This window comes from Callospermophilus lateralis, unplaced genomic scaffold, assembly GCF_048772815.1.
Source record: "Callospermophilus lateralis isolate mCalLat2 unplaced genomic scaffold, mCalLat2.hap1 Scaffold_107, whole genome shotgun sequence".
Taxonomy (NCBI): domain Eukaryota; kingdom Metazoa; phylum Chordata; class Mammalia; order Rodentia; family Sciuridae; genus Callospermophilus; species Callospermophilus lateralis.
The window spans coordinates 4,916,187-4,943,375 of NW_027510917.1; the positions used below are offsets into that span (position 1 = coordinate 4,916,187).

At 37.3% G+C, this 27,189-nt stretch overlaps 1 protein-coding gene and 1 non-coding gene across 2 annotated transcripts in view; one reads left to right on the forward strand and one right to left on the reverse strand.

Annotated features, from left to right (window-relative positions):
* LOC143386240 (transport and Golgi organization protein 1 homolog) overlaps positions 1 to 26,687 on the reverse strand; it is a 40,150-nt gene extending 13,463 nt beyond the window's left edge. Inside the window, exons 1-13 of the mRNA XM_077107999.1 lie at positions 26,555 to 26,687; positions 23,624 to 23,757; positions 20,673 to 20,759; positions 16,009 to 18,808; positions 14,224 to 14,427; positions 11,821 to 11,969; positions 5,817 to 5,948; positions 3,572 to 3,593; positions 2,572 to 2,660; positions 2,255 to 2,332; positions 2,058 to 2,168; positions 728 to 799; positions 426 to 530 (exon numbers count right to left, since the gene is read on the reverse strand). Coding sequence (XP_076964114.1) covers positions 426 to 530; positions 728 to 799; positions 2,058 to 2,168; positions 2,255 to 2,332; positions 2,572 to 2,660; positions 3,572 to 3,593; positions 5,817 to 5,948; positions 11,821 to 11,969; positions 14,224 to 14,427; positions 16,009 to 18,808; positions 20,673 to 20,759; positions 23,624 to 23,757; positions 26,555 to 26,687 — 4,116 coding nt within the window. The remainder of the gene's footprint in view (positions 1 to 425; positions 531 to 727; positions 800 to 2,057; positions 2,169 to 2,254; positions 2,333 to 2,571; positions 2,661 to 3,571; positions 3,594 to 5,816; positions 5,949 to 11,820; positions 11,970 to 14,223; positions 14,428 to 16,008; positions 18,809 to 20,672; positions 20,760 to 23,623; positions 23,758 to 26,554) is intronic.
* LOC143386255 (U6 spliceosomal RNA) lies at positions 8,681 to 8,787 on the forward strand. Its single transcript, XR_013089559.1, has one exon. It is a non-coding gene; the product is annotated as a U6 spliceosomal RNA (small nuclear RNA).
* Positions 26,688 to 27,189: the final 502 nt, after the last annotated feature.

Consider the following 27,189-nt stretch of genomic DNA (forward strand, 5'->3'; position numbering starts at 1 on the left):
GTTTATTGCATTCCCCAGAAAATTGCTGCCAATTCAAATAATTTACCTCCAGCAGGAATGGCTGGGCACATATGACTGTCTCCTAAATTTAGACTCCTTATCATGTAATCTTCCCTTGGCCAGTGAATCAGTAACTACTCAAAAGAGGATCATAAAATACTTAATTTTCTGGTTTAAAAAGTTTCTTTGAGGCTATGCAAGTTAATAACTGATTGACATTTGATAAGAAAAGCAATAATCCAAAAATCCAAAACAGATGGAGAACATATATATGCACTCAATTTAGGGAGCATGTTTAAACTTTGCATATCTAGAAAAGGTCCTACATGAATATTCCTTACCTCAGAAACAGATCCAAGAAAGATACAAGATAATGATATTCACTTCTCTAGTTTACATTATGTATGACATCAAATTTTCTTTACCTGCTCTTTCGTCGTCTTAAGTATGGTATTTTCTTTCTGAAGCTGACAGCATTCCAACTTCACCTTCTCTTCACGAAGCTTAGCTTCATTAAAGACATTTTGAAGCTAATGCAAAACACTAGAGTTAGTGAATTAATTCCAAAGAAAAAACAAAGTTATACTTTCCCAAACCAGACATCATATAGTTCTCATTTTTTGCACATTTTAGCACACTTCAAATTTTTGGTCCGCAACAAAACTAAGATGTAGTATTAACATCCCATTATGCCAACTATCCCATTAGCAAGAGTTGGCAGCTTTACCTCTGAAAATTCAGAAGTATTCACTGAAATGACATCTTCAAGCTTCTCTATAGATTTCTTATTTTCAATTATCTGCCAGGAGAAAACAGAACACAAAATATGCATTAGGATTTCAGTAGAAATAGTGATATGTGTGTGTGTGTGTGTGTGTGTGTGTGTGTGTGTGTGCATGTGTGCGTGTGTGTGTATGTGTGTGTGTGTGTACACACATATATATACTAAAAAAGATAAACACAACAAAATATTTGTCAAGCCATCCCATTACATTTCAGTAATGCAGGGGATCCAGCTTTGAACTAAGCAAAAAATCAAGAACTGAAAGAGATGAGGGAAAATGAAGTCATAAATATTTCATGGCATCCACAACCTTACTGTTTATGAGATAACCAGAAAAAAAGGTCAAAGTATAGAAAATCATAATGCAATAATAAAATGTTTTAAAGCATAGAAAATTAATTAATTACTGTTTCAAATAAACCAGTTCAAATTAGTAATTTTTTTTCTAGTGATAGAGAAAAAAATTTCCCAAGATCATTTTTAAAATTTTCTTATCTGAAGTAAAAAAATGATAAAATTTAAGAGAGAATAGACTAATCTCACATACAGAAGAATTCCCAAAAATTTATAAAGATATTCGCTCCTTAAGAAAGTGGACATAACTCCCCAATCTTTGTTTGCAATGCCTGGGATTGAATCCTGGGCCTCATGCATGCTAGGCAAGTGCTCTACCATGAGCTGCATCCTGAGCTCGTAACTCTTCATACTTTAACTGTGGGCTGTGCATGGTAACTTCCAAAGAATATAATATGAAAAGGATTGGAAAGAATTTTTACAGTGAAGAAATCTGATAAATACTACCTCAGCTAGGTGATCAAGCTTACTTGGGGGTAGGATATTTCAGAACACACTCTCTACTATCTTTTGCAACTTTTATGTAATTACAGAAACTTATAGAAATTGAAAATGAAATATGTAAGTAAAATTTTTTTAAAGTACAGAAAATTGATTAATTCATTACTCTTTCAAGTAAAAAGTAAACAAATACTGTTCAATTGGACAATAGTTTTTTAGTTGATCTGCATGTTTCCAAGGGCAGAGCAAAGCAATATGAAAATTATCCAAGATTGAGAATAAAAATATTTCCTAGGCCCATAAAAATAATTTGTTGTATCAGTAGTTAAAAGTTCCACAAAATGGGCACAGATGTGGGTTCAACTTCCTTGACTCCTAATCTTACTTTAGTTAACAGCTGGACTAAGTTCAACTTAACCAATTTTACAAAATATTTAAAAAGCCAAATTAAAGCAACACTTAGCAGCAAAACTCTTACCAAGTCGTGATTCTTAGCATTCTGTTCTCTTTCAGATTCTAACATAACATGAAGACTTTTAGCTCTCTCATCCAGAAATTCTTTAGCTTTTTCAAGAAGCTTTATTTTATCCTGGGAAAAAAGGTGTCAAGATTACTCACTCATTACACTTACTTTTGAGTTTAGAATGTAATTCCCCCCAAAGAAGGGATTTTTACCTTATATTTAGTTGCTTCATCAGAAAGAATCATATTTTGTTTCATGGTTTCTTGGATCTGTGTCTCTGATTCCTTTATCTATGTAAATAAAGCATTCAGAATTAAGATACACAAATTATAGTGCTCTATACAAGTTACTTCCAGACAAGTGACCCTTTCCAGAAGAAAGCAGTACTTAATACATATGACTGCTTAGAATTTGGATGATTTGTAGGAAATAATGAAGTAAAAACTTTAAAATATGATTTTTAAATTAAAACAGGTAGAAATGATTCAAGCTAGAACCAAGGGAGAAAGAAACAAAAAAATAATTATACCTTCTCTTCATACTTTGAAAATTTCTGTATCAGTTCTTCATCCTCTTTCATGAAATTGATTATCTTTTGGGCAATTTGCTGTTCAGTGACTAAAAGGGGGAAATACACAAGATTATTACAATCACTAAATGAAATCCAATTACTCAATCTACTAAAAGCAAAGACATGTTATATGGTACTATGAGGAAATACTTCTTAGCATAACTATTATGCTTTTAAAGAGCAATCTATGCTTATTAGCAATTAGAGTATAAAATTATTAAAATTTAAGAAAAATATAAAAACAATGATATTTTGCTGGGCGCGGTGGTGCACACCTGTAATCCCAGTGGCTCAGGAGGCTGAGCTAGAAGGATCCCAAGTTCAAAGCCAGCCTCAGCAAGAGCGAAACACTAAGCAACTAAGTGAGACTTGGTCTCTAAATATAGGGGGTTTGGGATGTGGCTCAGTAGAGTGCCCCAGAGTTCAATCCCAGGTACCCTTCCCATCCAAAATGATATTTCAATTTAAGCTTATTTCACAGATGGGAAATACAGTAAAGTGTTGTAGCTTGATATTCCTCCCTTCTCAAAACACTTTCTTTTCAGAAAATGGAATCATTTAATTCTTTGCAAAGAAAAACAGAAATGAAAGCATACTGATTCACATTACCATTCTTTAAATTATCTATTCAATTACTTAATGCATGATTAAATCATTAGCATAGAAATACTCTTCAAATGTAATACATCTGCATTACATCAATATTCAAAGTTAATCTGCCCCAAATTAAAACTTATCATCTCCCTATCCACAATTTGTTCCTCCTCTTTATCTCCTATCTCAGTGTTGGAACCATCATCATCTACTCAGTTATCCATGCTAGCAACCTAGGAATAGTAAAATTTTCAGGAGGTAAAAAAAGTAATAGACATTAAAAGTCACTGTATCTACTTCTAACATACATAAAACACACATCAAACACCAATACAATACAAGTTTAAGAAACCTAAAAATTTACCTTGATATACTCTATCTTTTACCTAGAAGAGAGAAAAAAGATTAAATTTGATGTCAAACATCTGCTCAATAGAAACAGCATTCCTAAAACAACAGTCAGAATCATAACCAAGTGAGAATTTAATAACATTCTGGTTCAGAATAATAAATTTATAGGATTAAAAATAAGTAAAGGTTAACAAGCATTTTAAATTTAATTGGTAGTTATATTTCATAAATAGGCTCTGACATAAAAACACTAAGATATGTACCTTATTTCACAGTAAATATGTGTGTGTGTATGTGTGTGTGTGTGTGTGTACTCAAAATCATTTACTTGAGAATTCTAAATAACCAGGATAAAGTCTAGAAACAATGACTATTCAAAAGTAATTTGAGGAAACAATATTAAAGGCATAATCTTTGTACTAAGATATGCCACCTTCACTCACCAGAAAACATCTTAGAACTCCAATTTAAATTTGGCTATTGGCTGAATTTAGAAACTAATAGGCTACATCATCTTGTTTCTACAAACCACTAAATATATAGCAAGAAATCTGAAAGGGAAGACTGCTAGAAGAAAATGCACAAGCAACAAGAGAAATGACAATTAACATATTCTGGAAAGGACAAAAACAATCATTTCCTAAAGACAGCAAAAAACTGCCTGATAATAAAACCTAAGCAGAAATTTTTTTAAAAACATCACTAAATTTCTTTGTAACTTAGCATATACTTGTCCTTTCAAATGTTATAAATGGTGATGGAATACTCAGATGTGTCCATGGATCATCCATGGGATCTTCGTAATAGGAAATTGCATTCAGAAAACTCCAACACAGAAAGAAATGGCATTTCTTTAATGTCATAGCCTTGCTAACCTTTTACTCAAAATGACAACAGAAGAAAATGGGAAGTAGCATAAAAGTGGTCATCTAAGGAAGAGACTAAAGCTCCAAAGTCAAATGCTGAAACTGAGGAGCAACAGCTAGGAACCAGATCCCACATAACCTAGTGAAAAGAGAAACAGGTATTGTTTCTTTCTTGAAATGAAAGAAACAAGAGAGAAATATAAAGGGTTTTCATGTTTTTCCCTTCTCTTTACCCTTCTATTTCCTTTTTCCTTTTAGCTGAGAAAAAGTTCAATGAGATTGAACTGTGAAAATTCCTCACAGGAATCCAGGCAAACGATTCTTCTATTTAAGAAGGGAATGCTTTTTAAGAGATCTTACACTCAATTGTACAAGGAGAGGAAACTTATCTTAACAATGATATGTCTGATATAATTAAGAAATCAAAAAAAGAACACTCAGATTTGAAAAGATTTGTATCCAATGCTTTTGGCCTCTTTAACTGTTAGGCTTTTCATATGCAAAGTCCATTTACCTAAAATAATTTTCTTCCAATTATGTTAAATAACTATGAAACAGAATGACCTACAGTACAAACATATGTATGTATAAGCTTATATATATACGCTTATACATGTATGTACACACATACACAGAGATAGACTAATTCTGCTCAGAAAAAAAAGACTTAATGAACAAAACATTTAATGGATTTTTGTACAACACATAATCTATACTTCCAAATAAAAAGGTATTTTCTGAACATATGATCAAATCATAAAATCTGGGAAAAATATATATAAAAGACTGGAAAAATTATCTTATCTCCTTTTTCCCATATTACTGTATTTCTTTGTAGCATTTCCCCCTGTTTATATGTGTTTATATTAACATACAGTTCATCAACATTTAAATCTTAGTTTCTGCTTTTTTTTCCACTTCACATTTAATTGTGAGCATTTTCTGTACCTCAAAGTTTGAAATAGATAAATCTGCCTACTATTCCATTAAGCGAACATACAATATCCCCTAAATGAATTATGTTGTGCTAAGTCTTCAATCTAATACACTGTTCCACTGAAAAACATTACCAAAATCTTCAAAGCATAGTTATTTCTTTAATATAGATTACTAGACATATATGCTACATAAAAGGATATTTATCTAACCTATCCCATCTTTTATCCCACTTTTAAGACTTATGATACGTATGAAACTACTGGTCAGGATGGCTGTAAGAATTACCAGTTCTACCAACTGCACCCACACTAAATTATTTTATAAGGTTAGTTTGACTTAAACCACTAATTTGTGTTTTAGCAACTGAAAAGGAAAAAAAAGTGGGGGGGCAGTGACTATATAAGATAATCCTTGTGCTTATGTGCTAAGGTATAAGTAAGTTAATTTACTCACAACAAGAACAGTTCTCCAAAAGAAAATGACAAAGGATACCAATCCAAAGAAAACAGTGAAAACTACAGGCTCCCATGGTAGTCCATAAAAATCAGGCCCAGGTTGATACTCATCAGGCAATGTAGTAAACAGCTGAAACAGACAAATTAGAAGAAATGGGAAACCTTAAATTTATAACAAAACAGTCACAAAGAATCATGGCAATTCTAAACCAACCTCCTCGTCAGAAATCCACCTCCTCAATATTTTCCAATAGTTTCTTCAAGAGAAAGGATACTGACAGTCTCATATTTTTTGTTCACTTGCAGTGTTTTCAAGTATAATGAATCTAAATACTTTTTAAAAAAATTTATTTATGTATCTTTAGTTTCAGGTGGACACATTATTTTGTTTTTATATGGTGCTAAGGATCGAACCCCTAACCCTAACCATCTAACCCTAACCCTAACCCTAACCCTAACCCTGTGCCTCATGCATGCTAGGCAAGCGCTCTACCACTGAACCACAACCCCAGCCTGAATCTAAATACTTTAAATTGAGCATACTTTAAATTTTCCAGTTTGTAACAGGCCCTATATCATCACATTGTCTAACACCTGGCTAGAATCCCTCTGGATCATTCTTTTCTTTTAGATAACCTGGTTTTTATAATTTAAAAAATTTATTTAACACAAAAACTTAAATATATGAAAGAACTAATTAATTTTATGGCAACAAATAAAAACAATGAAACAATAAAAAGATTTCAAGCCCCTTTGGGTATCATTTGATAAGCTAGAATACCTTACTATTCTGAAAAGTGTTTAAATAAAGAAAAGGAATCAAATATTTATCTCCTGCCTTAACTATACAAACCAAATAACTGTGTAAAGAATAATCAATCATAGCCAGGTGCCGTGGCATACACTTGTAATCCCAGTAGCTAGGGAGGCTGAGGAGGGAGGATAGCAAGTTCAAAGTCAGCCTCAGCAAAAGTGAATTGCTAAGCAACTCAGTGAAACACTGTATATAAATAAAATACAAAATAGGGCTGGGGATATGGCTCACTAGCCAAATGCCTCTGAGTTTAATTCCCAATACCCCCCCCCCCAAAAAAAAAGAATAATCAAATTTTTATTTGTGTAGGCATCCCATCCTTTAAATGAAGAAAGAAAAATCCAGCAACTCAGACCATTGCTATTTTGCAACCTATAATATATTAGCAAATCTCACCAACGTCACTGTTGACTAGTAGTCAACATCAAAGGAGAGGATATGCATATGTCAATGCAATATTTCCTATTAAGTTTTCATAAGAAAAAGAATTGAACCTAAACCTGACTATGAATTTCCAAGAAATATAAAGCAACAGAGAGAAGCTGAGGTTGTTAGCTCTGCACTTGCCTAGAATGCATGGAGCCCGAGGTTCAATCCCAGCACCACCAAAAAAAAAAAAAAAAAAAAAGGCAATAGAGAAAACAGGTTAAATTGTTGTACCAGGGGGATGTCATTTATTCACCAAAACTACAATATATCCTAGAAGTCCCACAAACATATTTTTTTCAATTATTGCAAAAAGTTACAACAAAAGGAGAAATCAATTAACTTATATGAGACTTGTTCTCCCACTGAAAGCAACCAGAAAGTTGGAGAATATATATATATATATATATATATATTTGGTACCAGGGATTGAACTCAGGAGCACTTGATCACTGAGCCACATCCCCATTCTCAGCCCCATTTTGTATTTTATTTAGAGACAGGGTCTCACTGAGTTACTTAGAACCTCACTTTTGCTAAGGCTGGCTTTGAACTCATGATTCTCTCTCAGCTTCCTGAGCCACTAGGATATTAAGGCATGTGCCACCATGCACAGTCAAAATATATTTTTAAAGAGCTATTTTTCAGATAGAAAGCCACAAGGGACATGCAACTGTCACCCCTAAGAGAAGGAGAACAAATAGGTGAGCATTCTACCTTGAGGCAGGCTCTAGACCTCAGTTTGGGAAGGGGAACCCAAATGGGGCCTAACAGTCTCACTGAGGAGAAAGAGACCAGAGTTCCAGGAGATTAAGCAGCCAAAAACATGTAGAGAAAACTACCAGAAAGATGGGAGCCACAAAGAAAGAGAGTTCCAGAAATCTGCATGGAGGTGGTCTTCAGTTTGGGGCTACATTCTAAGCAGTACCTGCGAGGGCCAAGAACAACTATAAGCTAACCAATCCCACAGTTGGCACTGAGCTGGGAGAAGTCTGGATTCCAGCTAGTCAGAGAGAGTTGACATACAAAAACAGTATGGTCAACAAGCTCATGAAGAAGTATTTGATCCAGGCATGATGGCACATGTCTGTAATCCCAGCAGCTCAGAAGGTTGAGGTAGGAGGATCCCAAGTTTGAGGCTGGCAACTTATCAAGAGCCTAAGCAAGTTAGTGAGACCCTATCTCAAAAAAAAAGTTCACTCAATATCATTAATTATCAGGAAATAAACTCACAAAGACATACCCACTAGAATGGCCCAAGTGCTAGTGAAGATGAAGTCAAGTGGAAGTCTCCTGAATTGCTGGTGGAAGTATAAAATGATTGTGGTCATTTATTAGCATGGCTTGACAGTATCACATAAGATAAAAACATACATTAGACGTAGGAGGCAATTGCACTCCTAGATATGAGTCCACTTATAGGGGCATACATATGAAATAGTACTGTAGGAAAAATGAATCTATTATTTAAAAAAAAAGTTATCAGTGGTTGCCTGGAACAGGTGGTGAAGGAACTCACTGGGAAGGATCCCAAGGAAACCCCTTTTCTAGTGAAAAAACTGTTCTATATCTTGATTATGGTAGTTTTTACATAGGTATCTACATTTGTTAAAACTCAGAGTGTGATTGCTTTGGCAGCACATATACTAAAATTGGGACAATACAGAAAAAAATAGCATGGTCCCTGAGCAAGGATGACACCCACATTTGTGAAGCATTCCATAGTTTTGTGGAAACAACTCTTCAACAGATGAATGGATAAAGAAACTGTGGTACATATACAAAATGAAATGTTACTTATAGCATTAAAAGAGAAAAAAATTATGGCATCTGCGGGTGAATGGGAATATCAGGCTAAGGGAAGTAAGCCAATCCCAAAAACCAAAAACTGTATGTTCTCTCTGAAAGTGGATGCTGACCCATAATGGGGGTGAGGTGGGTGGCAAGGGGCATGGAAAGAATGGAGGAACTTTGATTGGGCAAAGGGGAGGTAGGACAGGCGAGAGGGCATAGGGATAGGAAAGATGGTGGAATGAGATGAACTTCATTACCCGAGGTACATGTAGGACTACTACACGTGTTGTGTACAACTAGGAAAAGTTTTGTTCCATTTATGTACAATGAATCGAAATGCATTCTGCTATCATGTATAACCAATTAGAACAAATTAAAAAAAAACTCACTGATATTGGCTATCAAGGAATTACTGTTAAGTTGGGTGATGGCCCGTGGGTTCATTATACTATTCTCTATGCTTTTCTTTAAAGCTTTTCTAATTACATTTATTTTTTAATTAGTACATAGAAATAAACATTATAATTATTGAAGTAGGTAACATGACATTTTGATGCATGTATACACTATGTAAAGTTTAAATCAGGTTAAATATATCTACCTCCTCAAACATCATTTATGGTAAAACTTTCACAATCTTTTCTTCTAGTATTCTGAAATGTACAGTATGTTATGGTTACCTATAGTCCCCTACTATTCTCTCTGCTCTTATTTGAAAGTTTCCATGATAAAAATACTAAAAATAATTTTTAAATTAAGATATAACTTCAAATATTTAAAGGATTTCTATGTAGAAAAGAATTCAATTTTATAGAGGAAATCATGTGGAGGAAAATTTGGAGTCAATACAAGGATGAACTAGACAACAGAAGAACATATAGCCTTGTAAGAGAGTGACTCATGCTAGGAAATACTGGTGTAGAGGCCTCATAACTACTCGTCAGGGCCACAGTAAAGAAAATTACACCAATGAGTGAGAAACTAGACTAACAGCCTTCCAAGGTTTCTTCTAACACTAAGATTCCACTAAGATTCCATTGATCAATGAATCTGATTGGTGCACATCTCCCAAACACATCAGAGCCTATTACTCTCCAGTCCTATCAGATATCATACTACTTGTTTAAGATTTTTCATTGACTTGTTCATAATTTTTGCATATATTTGTTAAGTCCTTTTCTTAAGACTTTCAAAAATCACAATCATGCCTTACACCTGTTAGACTCTTTTAGTCCTCGCACAATGTCCTGTACATACTGGGACATCAAAATGCCTTTTTGAAGGCTCCTTTCAAATCAGTCTCATAACATTGTGCCTCTTCTTTGCCACTCACGTCAATGTCTTACCTCAGTGATTTTGCAATGTCACTGCAAAATCACTGAGCATACCTGCACCACATTCGTGTACCCCGACCTAGACCTAGAGGAGGGCTCTGTGCATACCTAAAAATATGAATAAAGAAATCCTTCCCATATCGTGAGGCTGTAAACTTTCCAAGTGATGTTGATTCATTCTGATAATCAAATTATGACTGTGGAAGACTGGGCTTTAATCACTGGAAATATCATTATTCTAACTGCCTGGCTTGTACATACTCCTTACCCAGGTGGCTGCCACCACCATGAACAAACATGGAGCCAACTGAAAAATGATTCATTTCTCCCCATCACATCTTTTCCACCCTGGTGGTCTTTCCTCCCCAGGTATTCATTGTCTTTATACCACATCTGACTGCCTACATGAGAATTAGGGGGTGTGTGGGGGTAAAACCCTACAAAATGCCAGACACCTCACCAGACACTTTACCTTGTCAAATCATTTAATTCTTATGATTGGAGTAAGCATTATCTACATTTTTCAGATGGGGAATCTGATATTCAAAAGTTTAGTTATTTGCCCAAACTTCTAAATGATAACCTTGGGATTTGAAACCAGATCTACCTGGCTACAAAATCTATACATTTTACAAGGAAAACAACAACATCACTTTTCTTACACAAGTCTTGAAATAACACAACCTACAGGGAACAACTTCAGTTGAGAAGGATTACTGTCACAATGGCCCTAGGACCATCTTCACCTCCAAGCTCTAAAAGCTTTCTCATTCCTATAATTAAACTCTAAAAGTCCAACATCAACAAATATCATGAGGGGGAGGTAAGTCCTAAAATGCTTAGATAAGCTTCTAGGCAGATTAAATGTCTTGTTTGGATCATGATTTTCTTTAGAAAGGTCAGCCTTAAGTGACTCTTTCTAAGAAACAGATCTAACCTAATTCCTTTCATTCTTAAAACTTTCTAAGGATCGCCACTATTAATGGTCTAATGCTACTTTGGCTCATGACTTCGTTTAAGATTTGCTGGCCTCTCCAACAGACCATTCCCCTCCAACTTCACACTTTATACAACACCAACTATTCACCTTCTCCTGGCCTCCCCAAATATGCTTTTCTTCATGTTTCCATTTCTCTGAACACATTTCTTCTGACTGCCAGCTTCCCCCACCATCCTCCACCCCAGCCTGACTAATCAACAACAAACCACATGTCACACTCCTGTTTGCCCTTTGCCTGTGCTTCAAACACATCTCAACTACTTTCTGACCTTATTGATCACCCTTCCAACCATAATAAATGCATTTATGGACAATAATGTTCTAGCATCAAATAAATACCTCTCTTTCTGCCATTATCTTACTGTGTTTCAAGAACGAAAGGTTCTGAGGGGAAGAACCAAGTTTTTACAGGTGTACAAATGTCCAGCCTTGGTAGACAGCAAATCTTCCTCATATGCTAAACTAAGTAGCCATTAAGTCACACCCCTATGGCTTTTGTTTTAGGAGCTATCTACTCAAAGGGTCAGGAATCTTTTTCATAAAGACATTTTAAGTTCTTCACTTCATGACCAGAAGCCACTTAAAAACTAATAAATAATCAACATTCTAATTGAAGAAACTATGCCAAACTTACCATCTTAGTGAAATAAAGCAAGTATGAATATAACAAGGAAAGCATGTTGTCCAAAAGGGTGGCATCTGGTGGCTCTTCCACCTTTATCTCCTTTAGTTTTTCTTCTGTATCAGCATCATCAACAGGAGTACCTTCTGTTATAAGTAGCTCTAAAATTGAAAGGGGAAATGGCTATTTTATTTTATGCTATAGAATAAGAATTGTCTCTCTTCAGTTTCAATATTCATCGAGTGTTTCACTAAATATATAAGTCACAGTGCCTGGAATATGTGGCTCTCCTAAAGACAATTAACACAGAGAAAAAAACTTCAAAATCCTAATTAGAGCTGTCAGACCCTTCAATTATAAAATGAACAATCTCCAGTCTACTCTCCACTACTTCCATGGCCATACAACTGCTACCAGAACAATATTTACTAAAGGAAAATTTTTAAAAACAGAGATATATAGACAGGGTCACATTCAACAAACATGGATTTAGTGCTGGTGAAACTTTGTGTTAAAAATTTTAGGAAAGCTGAAAGAGAGGGAGTCTTGGTTTGCAGATTTACAGGTCGAATGAGCCAAGGCTTAACACAGCATCTGGCACCTGGCAGAGATACTCAACAACTATTTATTGAGTGGACAGATGACAGCTATTTAAAAAGAACACAGTAATACCAAGAGAGACTAAAGAGAATTGGGTACAGACCTGCATTGAGGCTCTGTGAATGAGGTAGAATTCCAGTTAGACCTGAGAGCTTGTAGGGGTGGAATTTCAATATGAGTTACATGAGCCTGGAGTATGTTTGATTAAACAGCTAGGAGTCCAACATGCAGTTATTAAGAAGTTGGACCAGTTGGGCTGGGGATGTGGCTCAAGCGGTAATGCGCTCGTCTGGCCGTGCGGCCAGAGTTCGATCCTCAGCACCACATACAAAAAAAAAAAAAAAAAAAAAAAGATGTTGTGTCCGCCGATTCCATTCACCACTATTTTTTTAAGCTTTTGCCTACTTTTTAAAATTTTTTTTTAGTTTTTGATGGACCTTTATTTTATTTATTTGTATGCAGTGCTGAGAATCAAACCCAGTGCCTCACATGTTAGACAAGCACTCTACTACTGAGCTACAACCCCAGGTCCTCCATTCACTATTGGTCTATGAATTTGACTGCTGGTGAAGTCTGCCCATTGGCTCAGCATCTCAGCACCTGAGACACATTAAATGACATTTGGGAAGATTTTACCTATAAAGGTGATTGACATCATTTTGTGATGGAACCTAAAAGGCCAGGGAAATAATTCATGCTTAATTTTGTAAGCCAAGTTTTCCCTAATCTTGAAAGTTTTGGAGCATGAAAATAACAAATCTTAATGATGCGTTATTCATTTTCAGAACCTTATGGAGTTAAACACAGTTTATAAGTCAGTAGTGTTCATATATGGATGCAATGTCTTCTGGAAAATGGGAGAACTGATATGTTATTCCTTCTCAAATTAACTGAATCCCCCCTGCTATGAGTTCTCCTACACTCTGTGTGTGCAGATGGGGGCGGGGTCAGGATCAGTGCTGCTAAGCCCTGCACTGGTGCAGGATAATGCTATAGCTATGCTTACAGACCAGAACCTTTAAAAACACAAAATACAGTAATTATGGCTTCATAGCACCATACTGGATGGATAAAACAAAACAATTAGTCATCATCTAATTTACTGATAAAATGAGAGTGAGCAACACAAAAGTAGAATGCTGTTGATGCCATTATTGGGGATTTTTTAAAAAAATTGTTTCTCATCTCCCACTGGATACTGTGCACTATGATGAAGTATTCATAAGTGTCAGTCTAAAATGGATTGCAGTTCTGTACTGTTTCCTGTAAGTATATAGTATAAAGATCTGGACCGTTGACTGCATTTGAAAAAGTTTAATTACCATGTCCAGGAAGCAAGTCAAAACAGGACTTGAGGTATATTACATTCCATTTAGAAGAAAAGGGAAAAAACACAGAATTTATGAGACTATGAACAGTGATTCTCAAGCTAACTTGTACCAGGCCAGACTTTCCTGGAAGGCCTGCTAAACACAGATTGTGGGTCCCACCCCCAGAGTTTCTGGTGCTGTTGGTCTGGTTGAAAATTAGTTTTAGAGCATAAGGCCTTTGAAGAATAATATTTTAGTTGTAAATGGTTTACACAAGCTAGTCATAGCTAAACATTTGCTTTTAGGTGAGTTACAGTCTCTGGCCTATTTTTGATTTCTAGTCATCTTTATTCTTTATTTTCTCTCACTTAAGAGATTTTTTTTTTGAACTCACATGTACCTATATCACTCTCTGCTCTATTTTGTACCTTTGGCAACAAATATCCTTGAAAGCCTTCATTATGATAATGCCTCTACTTTGTAGAGAAAAATTGACAAGCTTTACCTGGGTCTACTTTCTCAGTATTTGGGATCTGAGACACTTCTAAGACACCCATGTCCTCAGTCACAGGTTGACTCAAGAGGCTGGGCTCTTCAGGATGGTTCATATTTAAATGATGACTCAGGAGGCGAGGCTCTTCATGAAGATTTCTATTAAGATTATTTGTGTTCTCTTTAGGAAAATCATCTTCATGGGGTGGCTGCATCTCTACAGGGGAGAAGAATGCATTGAGCCAGCTGTATGACACTATCTACCCCCACTTAAGCCCAATGATCAGCACTCCCCCTCAGCGCACAGCTCCAGAAACCTCAACACTGCCCTCCATGTCCTGGCATGCGCTCATGAGAACAACTGGGCAAGGATATGGGAGGGTTAATTGTTTTCATCCCATTTAAAGGATGACTAAACTATACAGTCAAATTTATAAAGAAGCCTTTAATCCAAAGTATTTTATAAACAAATACATTTATGATAGAGGCTTCAATAACTTACCTTCCCTTGGCAAACCAACATACACCCACATGAATAAATGTGCAGAAGAGAATTCTGGTCCAGAACAAAAATGTGAAATGTCTATTCTGCTCAGAAATAACAGGAACTCTTTCATCTACAAGTGTGCTGGTCTCACCGAGCCAGTATAGAGAAGGGAATTCCGTAAGTCTAGCTTGCTAATGTGCCTTTCAAATATGTTCAAAGTAACCTAGGAGCCAAATGGTGAACCTATCTCCTTCCTGAGCTCAGGACATAGACCAATAGGATCCAGAGCAAAGATGATCTCTTTACAGCTTCATATTCTACCCTGAACATTCACTTGTACTTTGCATTCTTATCCAAAATATATCTGCTTTGATTAAATGTACAACTGTTTTCTTCCCCAAATTATCAGGTAAAAATAGCATTCTTGGGAAGTAAATTTTTCCAATGGCTTTATGTCCTTCTGAAATTCTTATCATATACTCTCAGTTGAAATATTTCATTTTGAAAAACAATAGATAGAGATGATCAAATATGAAACCAGGAAACAGAAAGCTTTCATCAGGATATTGGCTCATTGTCAGTTTGACGAATATTTAATTGAAAGGCTTCTATGTGTCAAGCACTACATTATAAGGCTTGTCATCCTGGTTCCATCCTTGATTAATATGCATGCAAGGACCTTAGAACCCAGTGGAGTAAAACCAGAATAAGTGACCTCTCCCCCAAGAGACTGGAAATAGCATGGTATCCACAAAAAATAAATGCTGGGGAGGGGAATTCAGGCAAGCTATCCATTAAAAGTTATTCTAGGGCTAGGGTTGAGTGACAGAGCACTTGCCTAGTGCAGGTGAGGCACTGGGTTCGATCCTCAGCACCACATAAAAAGAGATTAAATTCTAAAAAAAAAAAGTTATGCTAGTCACTCCACACCCACATGATCTAGTACAGATATTTTATGATTAAGAAATTATGTTTAATAAAGCCCTTTTATAATTTTAACATAAAATCTGTACTGTTAACAGGTCTACTTTTGTGCATTAGTTTCTCATTTATATCTTTCTCTTTAGCTTTTTATAAAATTTCTCTTTGAACATGCTAACCAATCCCAACTGTCCTAAAGGAAAAAAAGAATAAGCAATGTCCTTTCATGCTCTAGCCCCAAAGAATGAATAAAGGAACATATGGGGCTCCTGAGTCAGCCTTCTTTCTCCTTTAGCACATGGAAACTGAACAGAGCTTTACAATAATACACAAAAACACCTGGATGGAACAACTCCTTTTCTCCAGCTCAAGCCGCAGGCAGTTATTTACCTTCAGCTTTAGCCCAGATTTCCTCTAGAGGAGGCGCTGTTATCAATGAAGCAGTCTCCTCCACTGTGGAGTACTTGTACCTCACTAAATAGATCAAGTATTGGATATCATCCAGCACGGCAGCCTCTTCAAATATGTTACTTTCCTTTATTCCTATGTCTCTAATATCATTCACACGATTATCAAGCATTTGCTCTGCTACGCTCAAAATGTGTGACTCAGAGGCACGGAAGACCTTATCTAGAACTTTTTCCACATTATAGGGCAGGCTCTCCTGCTGTGCCGACTTCAGCTTTAATGACATTTCCTGCAACATGGCTTCCAGTTCTTGGCCATCAAAGTACTTCAGGAAGCGTTGCAAGGACTTTTGTTCTGTAAAGAAGCTGCGGATTATGGGCAAGTCTTCCTCCTGATCGCTAAGCTCTGGCTTTAGGGCTATATGTGGACTCTGTGGAAGTATATCATCTTCAAGGTCTGCAGAAGCAGGACCCTGGCTTTCTGTGTCTGTGATATGCCCTATGTCCTCAAGGTCCTCTTTTGAGATTTCTTTTCCAGTAGCCTTTTCTGTAGACCCTGAAGGGTTCAGATGTTCCTTAGGGTTGTCTTTTTCAAGATCGTCAGAATCTTTATCCTGAAATACTTCACTTATCCCTGAAGTCTGAGTGTTTTCCTCATCACTTCCATTAAAGAGTCCCTGGGCTTCCTCATCTGCCAGAGGACTTTCCTCCTTTCCCATTTCCATATCACCTCGTTCCTTGTCCATCATGTCTACCCTTTTGGCTGTGGTTTCACTTTTCTTAACAATCTCCCAAATTATACTCATTTCTTGTTTGTTTTCTTTGGTTTCTAGATCAGGATTGATAGTCTCTAAAATTGCTTTCTCAAGAACGTGCTGGTTAACATTCTGAATCCCAGAATGTTTTTCTTTTGACTGTTTTGCACTTACAGCATTTTCATCCTCCAGTAGCTCTTCAGGGGGATAATAATCCTCCTCTACTGCTGCTGGCCTTTTGGTATGAAGACCCGGTACTTCTACCTCGTCAGTTTGCACTGTTTTTTTAATTTCCTGTGTCCCCTGTGTTGCCTTATGCTGAATCAATTCTTCAGCCGAGGACTGCTCTTTACCCTCGTCCTTGGAAAGCCCTATCTTCTCATTTACATGACTAACTGTAACAATCACATCTCTTTCTTGTTGCCAAGAAAGATTTTTTCCGGGACTGGGGACCTCTTCTTCCGGTTCTCTTAACAAACCAATTCCATCTGGAGAGGAGAATCCAGATTGATTTTCAGTTTTCAGAACTAGTCCCTCTTTAATTTCCTGAGGTTGATGCTCCACTGAGTCTATGTGCAGGGTTGGTGTACTTACTGAACCTTGCTCCTCCATTCCATCTTTGGATGCATCATTTTGATTATCTCCCAGGAATGTTGCAATACCCAAGGATTCTGGTGGTTTACTCTGTTCTTGGGTCATCAGACTCCCTACAGCTTTATGTAGAGATTTATTCTCTAAGATATCTTCCAAAATCTTCTCTCCAGGTGAAGAGAGTTCTTCATTCACTTCTTTTGAGATATGGATAACTGCTTCTTTTAGGTCATTCTCGTTGTTTTCAAAGGCTGATTTTAATGTGTCCTTGCCCTTTTCAACAGCTGGCAATGAGCTGAGCTTATTGCTTTGGGGAGAAGTATATGCAATCATCCCTTCTATCTTCTCATCCTCTAATTCTGAAACATCTTGCATCAGGTGCTTCTTAGGCTCCTGAACATCTGTCTCTTTTCCTTTAATATGAAGTTCGATGTCCACTTTTGGCTCTTCATCATTATCTGTCTTAGAGGTTTCCACAAAAAGACCATATTTTGCACTTTCAGGATAAATATAATCTGTTGCTGCTTGTGGTTTCTTCTGTTTTCTGTCTGGAACTAAAGCTTCCTCATCTTCTTTTTCTTCTTCTGAATAAGAATTCCGCAAATCCATCATATCTGTTTTCTCATCACCACCTGTGCCAATATATAAAGTATCCTCCAAGGTTGTCAGTATATTTTTATCATCCTTGATGCCTGGGGGCAGAGTTACCTCAACCTTATCTTCTTCATTTGAATTCTGCTCTTCACCTATTGAATATTTCTCCACTCCAAACTCTACTGGGAATTTCATGCCTTCTTCACTTATAAAGGTTAGTAATGGGAGCTCCCCAAAGCTTTCCTCATTCTCCTCTTCTTCCTTATCAAATGCATAATAATCAGCATCCAATTCCTCATCATCAAAATCTTCGTCTAATGAAGTCACCAGTCTGGTCGTCTCATAATCAGACACAAGTGCATCAGCAGTATAACCAAATTTGGTTTTCAAGTCTAATGTCATTTCTTTTTTCAAAAGTGTATAAGCATTAGTCTTCTGTTCATTTGAGACCTGAGAACTGTTGCTGGTTTTGTTGTTTTCACTTTCTGGCACTTTCAATTCATCTTGTAGTATTTCTTCAAAGGGTTCAAATGAAGTTTGTTCACCTTGAGCATTATCTGTTTGACTATCTGCATGAGGATGGTTCTTCTGAGCCAGAAATTGTTCCTCAAGATCCATAGTGTTTTCTGAGAATGCACTTTCAATTTGCTCTGAGTTTGCTAGTACTGGTTTAGGTTCAGGTTCAACATCCTGGGAGACTTCAGGAAATTGTTCCACTTTTTCTATAGCTTTCTCAGAATCTTCATTTGCAGAATCATACAATTCCAAAAATCCTAGAAGTTCTTCTACACTATAATTATCAAAATCATCTCTTCCACCATCAAAACAGACAAAATCTGTCTCCTGTAAGGAAAAGGAAAACATTAGTGTGTCAATAACAAAGTGTCACAAAAGCAAACTCATCCATGCTCCCAAATTCAGGATTGGTTCTAAAGAATCTTTGGGGTCAACCAGATTACCCTCCTCCAACCCCCATTGGCTAACTCCTTCTATGGCTGAGTAAATCTGTCTTTTTCTAGACTACAGTGTTAGAAAGTCTATTCTTTCTTTCTTTTTTTTTAACATGGGTCATATTCTTTAAAAAGCATAATGAGTAAAAATGGTGACAATTTGGTCTCCAACAGCCTGACTCTTGGGTCTCTCTCAATTTGCTCTGAGCATAAGTAGGGAAAGGCAAGGTATCACTTGTAGGATCCTCAATCTCTAAAATCTACACCTATGTTTCAGGAATTTAATTCTTAATCATTTGCTCAGGAGAAGCTGGAAGATCCTGCAGCATTGAGAAAGATGAATCAGTTTTAAAGTATCTTACTGAGATACAAGTACATTTGATGGAATAAAGAATGATATTAAGGAGGCTCCTCACATTATTATTACCACAAGAACAAACTGAAAACAAGATTCAACAAGTTATACACCTTCCTCTTCATCAGGGTTTCACAGTCACTAAGACCTCTCTCAGGACTATCTATATATTTATTTAGTCTTCCTTCTTGCCACTAGTAAGCAAATTGACATATAAAAGGAGCCATAGTATGAATGGAAATTTTTTTAAAAATTTTTTTAAAAATTTCCATCTCCTAATTAAATCTTCATAATATTCTGTGGGGGTTCTGGGGGTGGGGGAGGCAGTTCAATGTAGTAGGGATGAGTGATTTCCTCTCCCCATCACATGCATTTCTAAGCCATGAGGGATGCATGTAATGGGAAACATAATGAAAAGGCAGAGTTCAAAACAAATGAGTTCTCTGTAATCAGTGAACTGCTGTCACAGCTTAAATCCCAAGAACTAACTCTCTTTACCAACAATGAAGTCCAACAAGCAACAGAAGTGATTTTATGGCCCCTGAGATTATGAAGAAATTTTAGGAACAGCAACAACAAACAGGATGACTTTATCCATTCACCCCATCTAATCTAAGAACTATCCTAGCCTAGCAGCTTGCATATTCTACAGCCACTACAAAGAGCTGCCCAAAGATGTTTCAATGTTGGTGGGCATCAATTACTACACAATTTAAAACTCTAGAAAATAATCAGCTGAAGTGAGAATTCTAGAACACGAAATCCTTTCAGTCACAAAATCAATTTAAGTCAGAGCACAATACAGGAATGCTGTATAAAGGAAGCAGTTGGGGCCTTAAAAGATCTGAGACTGAACATCACCTGAAACACTCAGGTCCCCTTTTCCAAATCTATAACATGACTACGATCCCATATATGACTAAGAATAAGAAAACCTTTGTAAGTACGTATTTCTAGCCTAGTATAAAAGTTAGAGTTTATTAATTTAACCTAAATATACTTAAAATGTCTAATAACTATCCAATGAGTAGTTTTCAAGTTGGAATACCTCCTTTTGCCTGTAAAATGAAATTATTTACCTCTTAAATTTAATAGCCAAGTACAAATATATTACATTATTTATTTTTCACATATAAAACAGAAGAGAAAAGCCCTATAGTTGAGTAAACAGCCTTCTATAAGAATATCTGTTTCAATATATTAGAAAACTCTCAGATTATAATATAATCACCCTTGAATGCCTTTCAAACTTTTTTTTATAGGTAGTCTGATTTCAAATGAAAATCTGATACACAAATGTTATAAACACATTATAAAACTTTCAGAAGCAGTTAACTGAATATAATGGGTGGATTTATAAGCCAGTTTACAATTGAGAACAAAAAAGAAATCCATAACTTACATCTGTTGAAATTTGTAGCTCTTCTTTAGTATATTCACGAACTACTTTGATGAAATCTTTCGGAAAATAACCAAAAATATGGCCAACCTATAGTGCAAAGGAGACAAATATAAAATAAATTCTGTACAAGAAATATAAATAAGAGATTCTCAGAAGTGGCAGGAAATATACACATAATAGATAGGTATATGGTATAACCAAGAAAGAAAGTTGCTATAACAATTACACTGAGATTATTATTCCAAATACAGAACTGTTAAAACAACATTTCCAACCACTGAAGTTTTCTTTTTTACATTTAGCTTAATTCTCAACACAGAGCATATAAAGTTAAGACTTCTGAAGTAAATAAAAGATTTGCATAGGAGATTATTGTATATTATATGGTTAAAACTATATAAATCAAAGCTGGTTATAAATGCAATTCCAAATAACCTCTAGCAAGAATTTACCTGTACATTTTGTAGCATTGCTCATAAACCAATATTTATGTCTTTCTTAACCAATATATAACAGTCATGAAAATTAATAAGTAAAAACAATACAAAATCTCTAAAATGTATTACCACTATAGCAAATGTATTGATAGTATATGCTTTCCTAGCTTTTTCCAAATCTACTTTTACAAGTACTTGGGGAGAAAATAAAATTACAATATAATGCATACTAAACCACATATCAAGCTTCAGTTTCACCCAAAATAAATCCTCTGCAGAAAAGAACCCCATTTATTTTCAGCACCAACAGCTAAATTATATGAAGTTACATAAAGTGTACAAAAGGTATATAAAGTTCCCCTTGAGAAAGACACTCTTATTACTAACTACTGACTAAAAGGAACAGAAGATTCTTGCCAATAATTAAAGGAAACTGATAGGCAAATCAAACGCCCAAAAAAGAAAATTAAAAAAGGCATCTTATCACTAACTCTAAAATATCCCCATTCATGAATGTTCTTGTTATATCTAGAAACCATCTGAGAGCCAGTATTAGTGGTAGAATACTGCCATGAAGATTAGATAAGACGGAGCAATTAAAAGTTTCATCACTGGCAGATAAAGTCTGAGACTCTAGAAAATCAACAACATTGCAGAATGAAAACTAAAAACTCAAAAGGAGAATCATTTTGAAAACTAAAGAGTTTTTAATTTCCTAAGTATAACATTCATGACATGAGAGGCGAGTCTGAGGGGAAATACACTTTTCCCTTCTGATGAAAATTCTATTAAGGTTAAATTTGGAAAAGGAAAAAAAAACAGAGATGTATGGAGAAAGGAAACACATTTATCTCTTATTAATCTGTGTCAATTGAGACCATAGATTATATAAAGCTCCATAATTACACACTGGGTGGTATCCCATTTCTTGTGATATGAAAAAAAAATGATGCAGAATCATGGAGGCTCATGACTGGAAATAATTTTTATACCTAATTTTGCTTCCATACATCATCCCTGCTGAGGTGCTGCTGATTTGATTTGTGGGTGGGGAGCAAAGAACTGCCACAAGAGAACAAATTCTGCATAAGCTACTATCAGAACAAATGTACTTAAGTGCCACTGCCCTGAATGGAAATATTCAAAAGGAAGATGGATTAGACAGGGGTCCTTTCCTAACTAAGTTTTTCACTTTATAGGGAGCTAAGATAAAACACAACCTGACTGAAGGCAAAGAAGACAAATGAATGCCACAGGAGCAATGCAAACAAAGTGCCACCCAAACACTCATCAGTCGGCAAAGATCCTTTCTGGTCAGGTGCTGAAAGCAGGGCTCCTCAGGAAGACAGGATGAGTGCTGCCACCCAGAATGGCAAGAGTCCTAGGGATGAACATAGTTAACAGGCTACAATGTGACAGGAGAAAATGTAAATCAAGCCCATTTATCCAAAAGTTCAAAGAAGGGGAGAAAGACGACTACTGTATGAAAAATGCCACTTGGGTACATGGAAAAACAGTTCCAAGTTTAAAGATTACGAATCCTATTTGGTATACTTGAAAGAAACAATAGATGGTTCTTTATATGGAGTACTGCAACTGGGACTCTGTCTAAATATAAAGTTTGTACCTAAAGGCACCAAGTTTCAAGATCATTCCCTAAGAATCAGAAATGGCAACAAAATGAAACTAGTTTTCCCATAGGGATTACTCTTATTTTCTGCTGTGTGGTATTTTATTTAGGGTGAGAACTTTCAGGGATGCAACCCGGAATGTCTCTAAACTGGAACATTCCTACAGTCATCAAAGACCCTTGCTACTATTTTAAGTAAACAATCCACATATCACATTTAAATGAAAAGGACAATACTCATAAGTATCTCAATGAGGTCACTCCTTGTGAATCTCCCCATTTAAAATATCAAAGCATGATATAAACAATGTCATGTCTTTCATCAGAAGATCCATACAACTGGCTAGAAGTAGAACCCCTGGGGGAACCTTCAGGCATAGATTATAGGAAAAGCAGGAAATGGATGACCCAGAAGTTGCAAAAAAGAAAAAAAAAAAGCACATAATGAACATAATATTCTGCTTTTTTAGAGTAAAAACAGCACAAATGATTAGGTAAAATACACAAAAAATCAACTTTAAATATGCATGCCTGAGTTACTATCTCAGACTTAATTTACAGGATTAACTCTAATGTCCTTGAATCCTTCCCTTTTGAAGCAGCAAAGCTAAGAATTGTCAGGTTTTCACCATGACAACCTTTATGATGTGTAGAGCCTTCTGGAACTTGATGTGAGGGGTAGCAACCACAACCAGTTCAGTTCTGTTTCAGAAAGTCTACTGACTTTCTATGCTGTGCCAGGCCTAAGGCATGTTAGGAGCACAGGGCCTGGCAGAGAGGTTAGGTTAACTCTACAAAGACCCCAAGAAATCAGTCATTTAAATCTACACTGCTGAAAAACCCATCAAAAGTAAGAATATAACACCTGTCAAACTTTTACTTACACTTCTGGCCCAAAGTTCTGGTGATACCTCTGCCAGTTTATAGTAGACATATACAGGGTCACCTTTTTTAAAATTCACAAAACGACAATCTGGGCCTCTGAAATCTTCAAGAGCTTCACCTCGGTACATTAACACTGTATATGAACATTGAAAAAAGAAAAACAAACATTAGAATTTGATTTTTCATGATCCACATTGACCCATCAGGAAATATGAATCCCACTATGAACAAAAATCAAGTTTTTCCAGTACTCTCTGGAATCACTTTTAATTCACCTGCTCAAAGTATCTAAAATTCTTCGAGATTTTATTGCTATAAAATACAATATTCCCTGCAATTAGACAAGGGAAAAGGAAGCTTCTCTATTTTTCTCTGTGCTGAGAAATAAAAAGCAATGTGGCTACCACCAATCATGGCTGGTTTCAGTGAAACTCTTGGTTCTTGCAGGCCTCAATTTTTTTCTGTTTCATAATCATAAAAAGCTTCATTTTGCAAATATGTAAATCCAAGTGTAGACATGGACAGGCTTAAGTATGGCTTCATGCAGAGGTAATAGGGAGGGAAGAGGGAAGAATATCCAGGAACCTCCAAGGGGTTAATTAACTTGAACTAACCGCTAAAAGACATTACCTTTAAGTGGCTGCAAGTGCTACCATGCAGCCATAAACACTGTCAATTTCATTTGCAGAAGAGTTGCTGTCTCTGTGTTCAGGATCTGGGTAAATTACCAGGAAATGTATTTTCTCTGAGCAAATATTGTTGACTATATCCAACATTAAGATTGTTTCAAAACATCCTCATTAATATCAAAAATCAAAAGTGGGTATCCTATCTGACAAGGAACAAGTTTAACCATGAGAAAAGGTCAGGCAATACCTTCATGCTTAAAATGCAGGACTAGAATCACAATTGATCTAGAAACTGGTAGAAGCAACATTTTTCTTTTGGTTGACCAAATACACAGTTTCTGATTTAAGATGAAATGGACAATAGATGTATGTAAAAAGCACAAAGAAGAAATGGAAATAACACTTTTTCTAAAGGCCAATTAGCAGTAAAATACACAAGAATGTGTGTTTTATAAAAATATATGTCTGAGGAACAAACACAGATTTGGAGAGGGTAACTTGTTATTTTGAAGCTAAAATAGGACTATTTTCAAAACTGTCAGCATCCTAATTCATAGATAATTAAGAGGCCAAGTTGAAGGTGAGAGAAACTTTAAGGTGGGGAATTCTCATCACAAGTGGAAATGGCAATGTTTCTCTTGCTCCCCCTTAGGTCATAGAGGATTTACAAATAAGTAATATATTAGGTGACAACATAATGCATACTATGGAGCACCTATTTAGTTATTTTTTTTTTGGAGCACTTATTTGGAAGGCACACAAGGACACCTGACATACACACCTCACTACTTCCTACAACACAACACAGACCCACCTGTTGTGTTTGGTCACATCTGTTTGGACACAGGCCATTTCTCAAGCTATGTTACCCCACTGAACCTTACCAACACCATGTCTTAGTACTGAGGAAGCATCAGTGATGAGATTGTCCAGGTAGCCCACATAGGATAGCGCTTGACAGCAAAGACTAGCAAACATTCTACCATGCCGGAAGCCTGATTTTGTTCACCCAAAACTGAAAGGAAATATCATGGCAGCTGCTTTGCTTTTCTGAGTGTTTATTTACTCCAGCCTTAGGGTTACCTCTAGGAACAGCTTAACATATATTGGAAACATCTTTTTTCTTTATGGGAGTGGAACAAACAATTCAAATTATAAAATTTGTTTTTGGTAACACCAATTTAGGCATAAAGAGCTCAATGGTAAACTTCTTGGCCTTTTCAGCATGAATATTTTAAAATATGTACTGCTTACAATTTATGGACAACATGGTCATCAAGTTACAAGGTTACTAGAAACCAAGCAGGAGGCCAAAAGAAGAATTCTGGGCCAGTAAATATATAGAGGAAAGAGGTTCCAACAACACTAGCAACTGAGTCTAAAACTGAATTGGCTTATAAAAATCTTGGAGTATTATTGTTATTGCAACAAACCTCTTCATCTGAATCTGAATGGCTACATCCTCCCCACCGCCCACCTCCAATCCAGGTGTGCAGGAAGCAATTCTGTCCGCTTCCTGCACACAGAAGAGGCTGCAGTTCCCAGGTGGCCAGTGCAGATCCTTGGCCTCTTTCAAAAGCAAAAGATTACTGGCCCACCTGCTACCCTACCTCAAATATGAAGGGAGGCTTCTATGCACAGAAATGACAGGTTGAAGCAGAGTCGGGGCCGAGACCTGGGAACACATTGCGTGCCTGGACTTGGTGCTCTTCCCAAGTCTAAACTCTAGTCCCTGTTAAAAGGCAAAACCAGCCCAATCCCCAGTGCAGCAAAAAAAAACGAAGGGGCCAGTGAGCCTTTCCCAAGGAGCCCCACCATCAACCTGCCACTGGGATTAAGGCCACCTAGCCCTGGAGAGCATCTGCCCTGATACCGCACCGGCCCAGGTCCCTGTGGCGGGGGCAGAAAAGCGCTCTGCTACAGTGTGGGGAGCCCCGGGCGCGTGGCGCGCAACCCCATCACCCATTGAGATCCTAGGCAAATCCTGGAAGGGAATAAACTGAGAGCTGTCCCTGGGGAATCCTGTTTCCCAACCCCCGCCTCAGTCAGTAGAGAAAAATAAAACGCTGGCAACAAGTGGGAGTCCAAACCCCCGCAACCCGAGCGGGCTGGCGGGGGCGCAGGCAGAGCCGGAGTGGGCACACGCAGGGTCCCGAGGCTCTTGTCACTCCTGCACCCCACCCGTCGTCCTTCGACCCCCTAGCCCAGCCCGCGGGGCTGGGGACTGGGAGATCAGAGCCCCATGCAGCCCTGAAGAGCCACCGCAGAGACCCCGGGCCGCCCACCCGCCTGCGCACTCACTGCTGCATTCGTCGTCTGCACAGAGTTTGTGCTTCCAGAAGCGCTGGCCAGTGCTCGGGTCCGGTTGGCCCAGTACTCGCCAGGTCGGACAGAGCACGAACAGCCAGAAGAGCAGCCCCGGCGCCGCAGCCATGTTGTGGTCACCTCGGGGAGTAGGCTGCGGCGGGCATGGGGCTCAGGGGGCAGGGTGGGTAGCAAGGCGCGGAGGGGCGGCACCCGGGAAGGCTTCAGCCTTTCCCGGTTGACACGTCAGCAGGGATATATGGGGGTCGATGCACTGGCTCTACTGGGGAATGCAGGGAGCCGGAGCTCCCCGTCCTTCTCTAGTGGAGACCTGCTCCTCAACTGAAGACCTTCTCCTCTAGTAGCTGCCGTGGCAACTAGGACTCTCTTTCTCGTCCAATCACCTGCCTTTGCTTCGGTGCCCTCACAAGCGACCCTCCGCATGATTCCATTCGCCACCCACCATCCCCCGCCACTCCGCCAACCGGTCTTTTCTGGCTTTCATCAACTTCTCATTTGTGGTCCATCCTGAACTAGCCTACTCCACTTCACCATCACTCCCATCCCCCATTCCTGGTCTGGTACCACCTTTTCTGAACTACCAAATCCCACCCATGACTTGTCACAGCTAG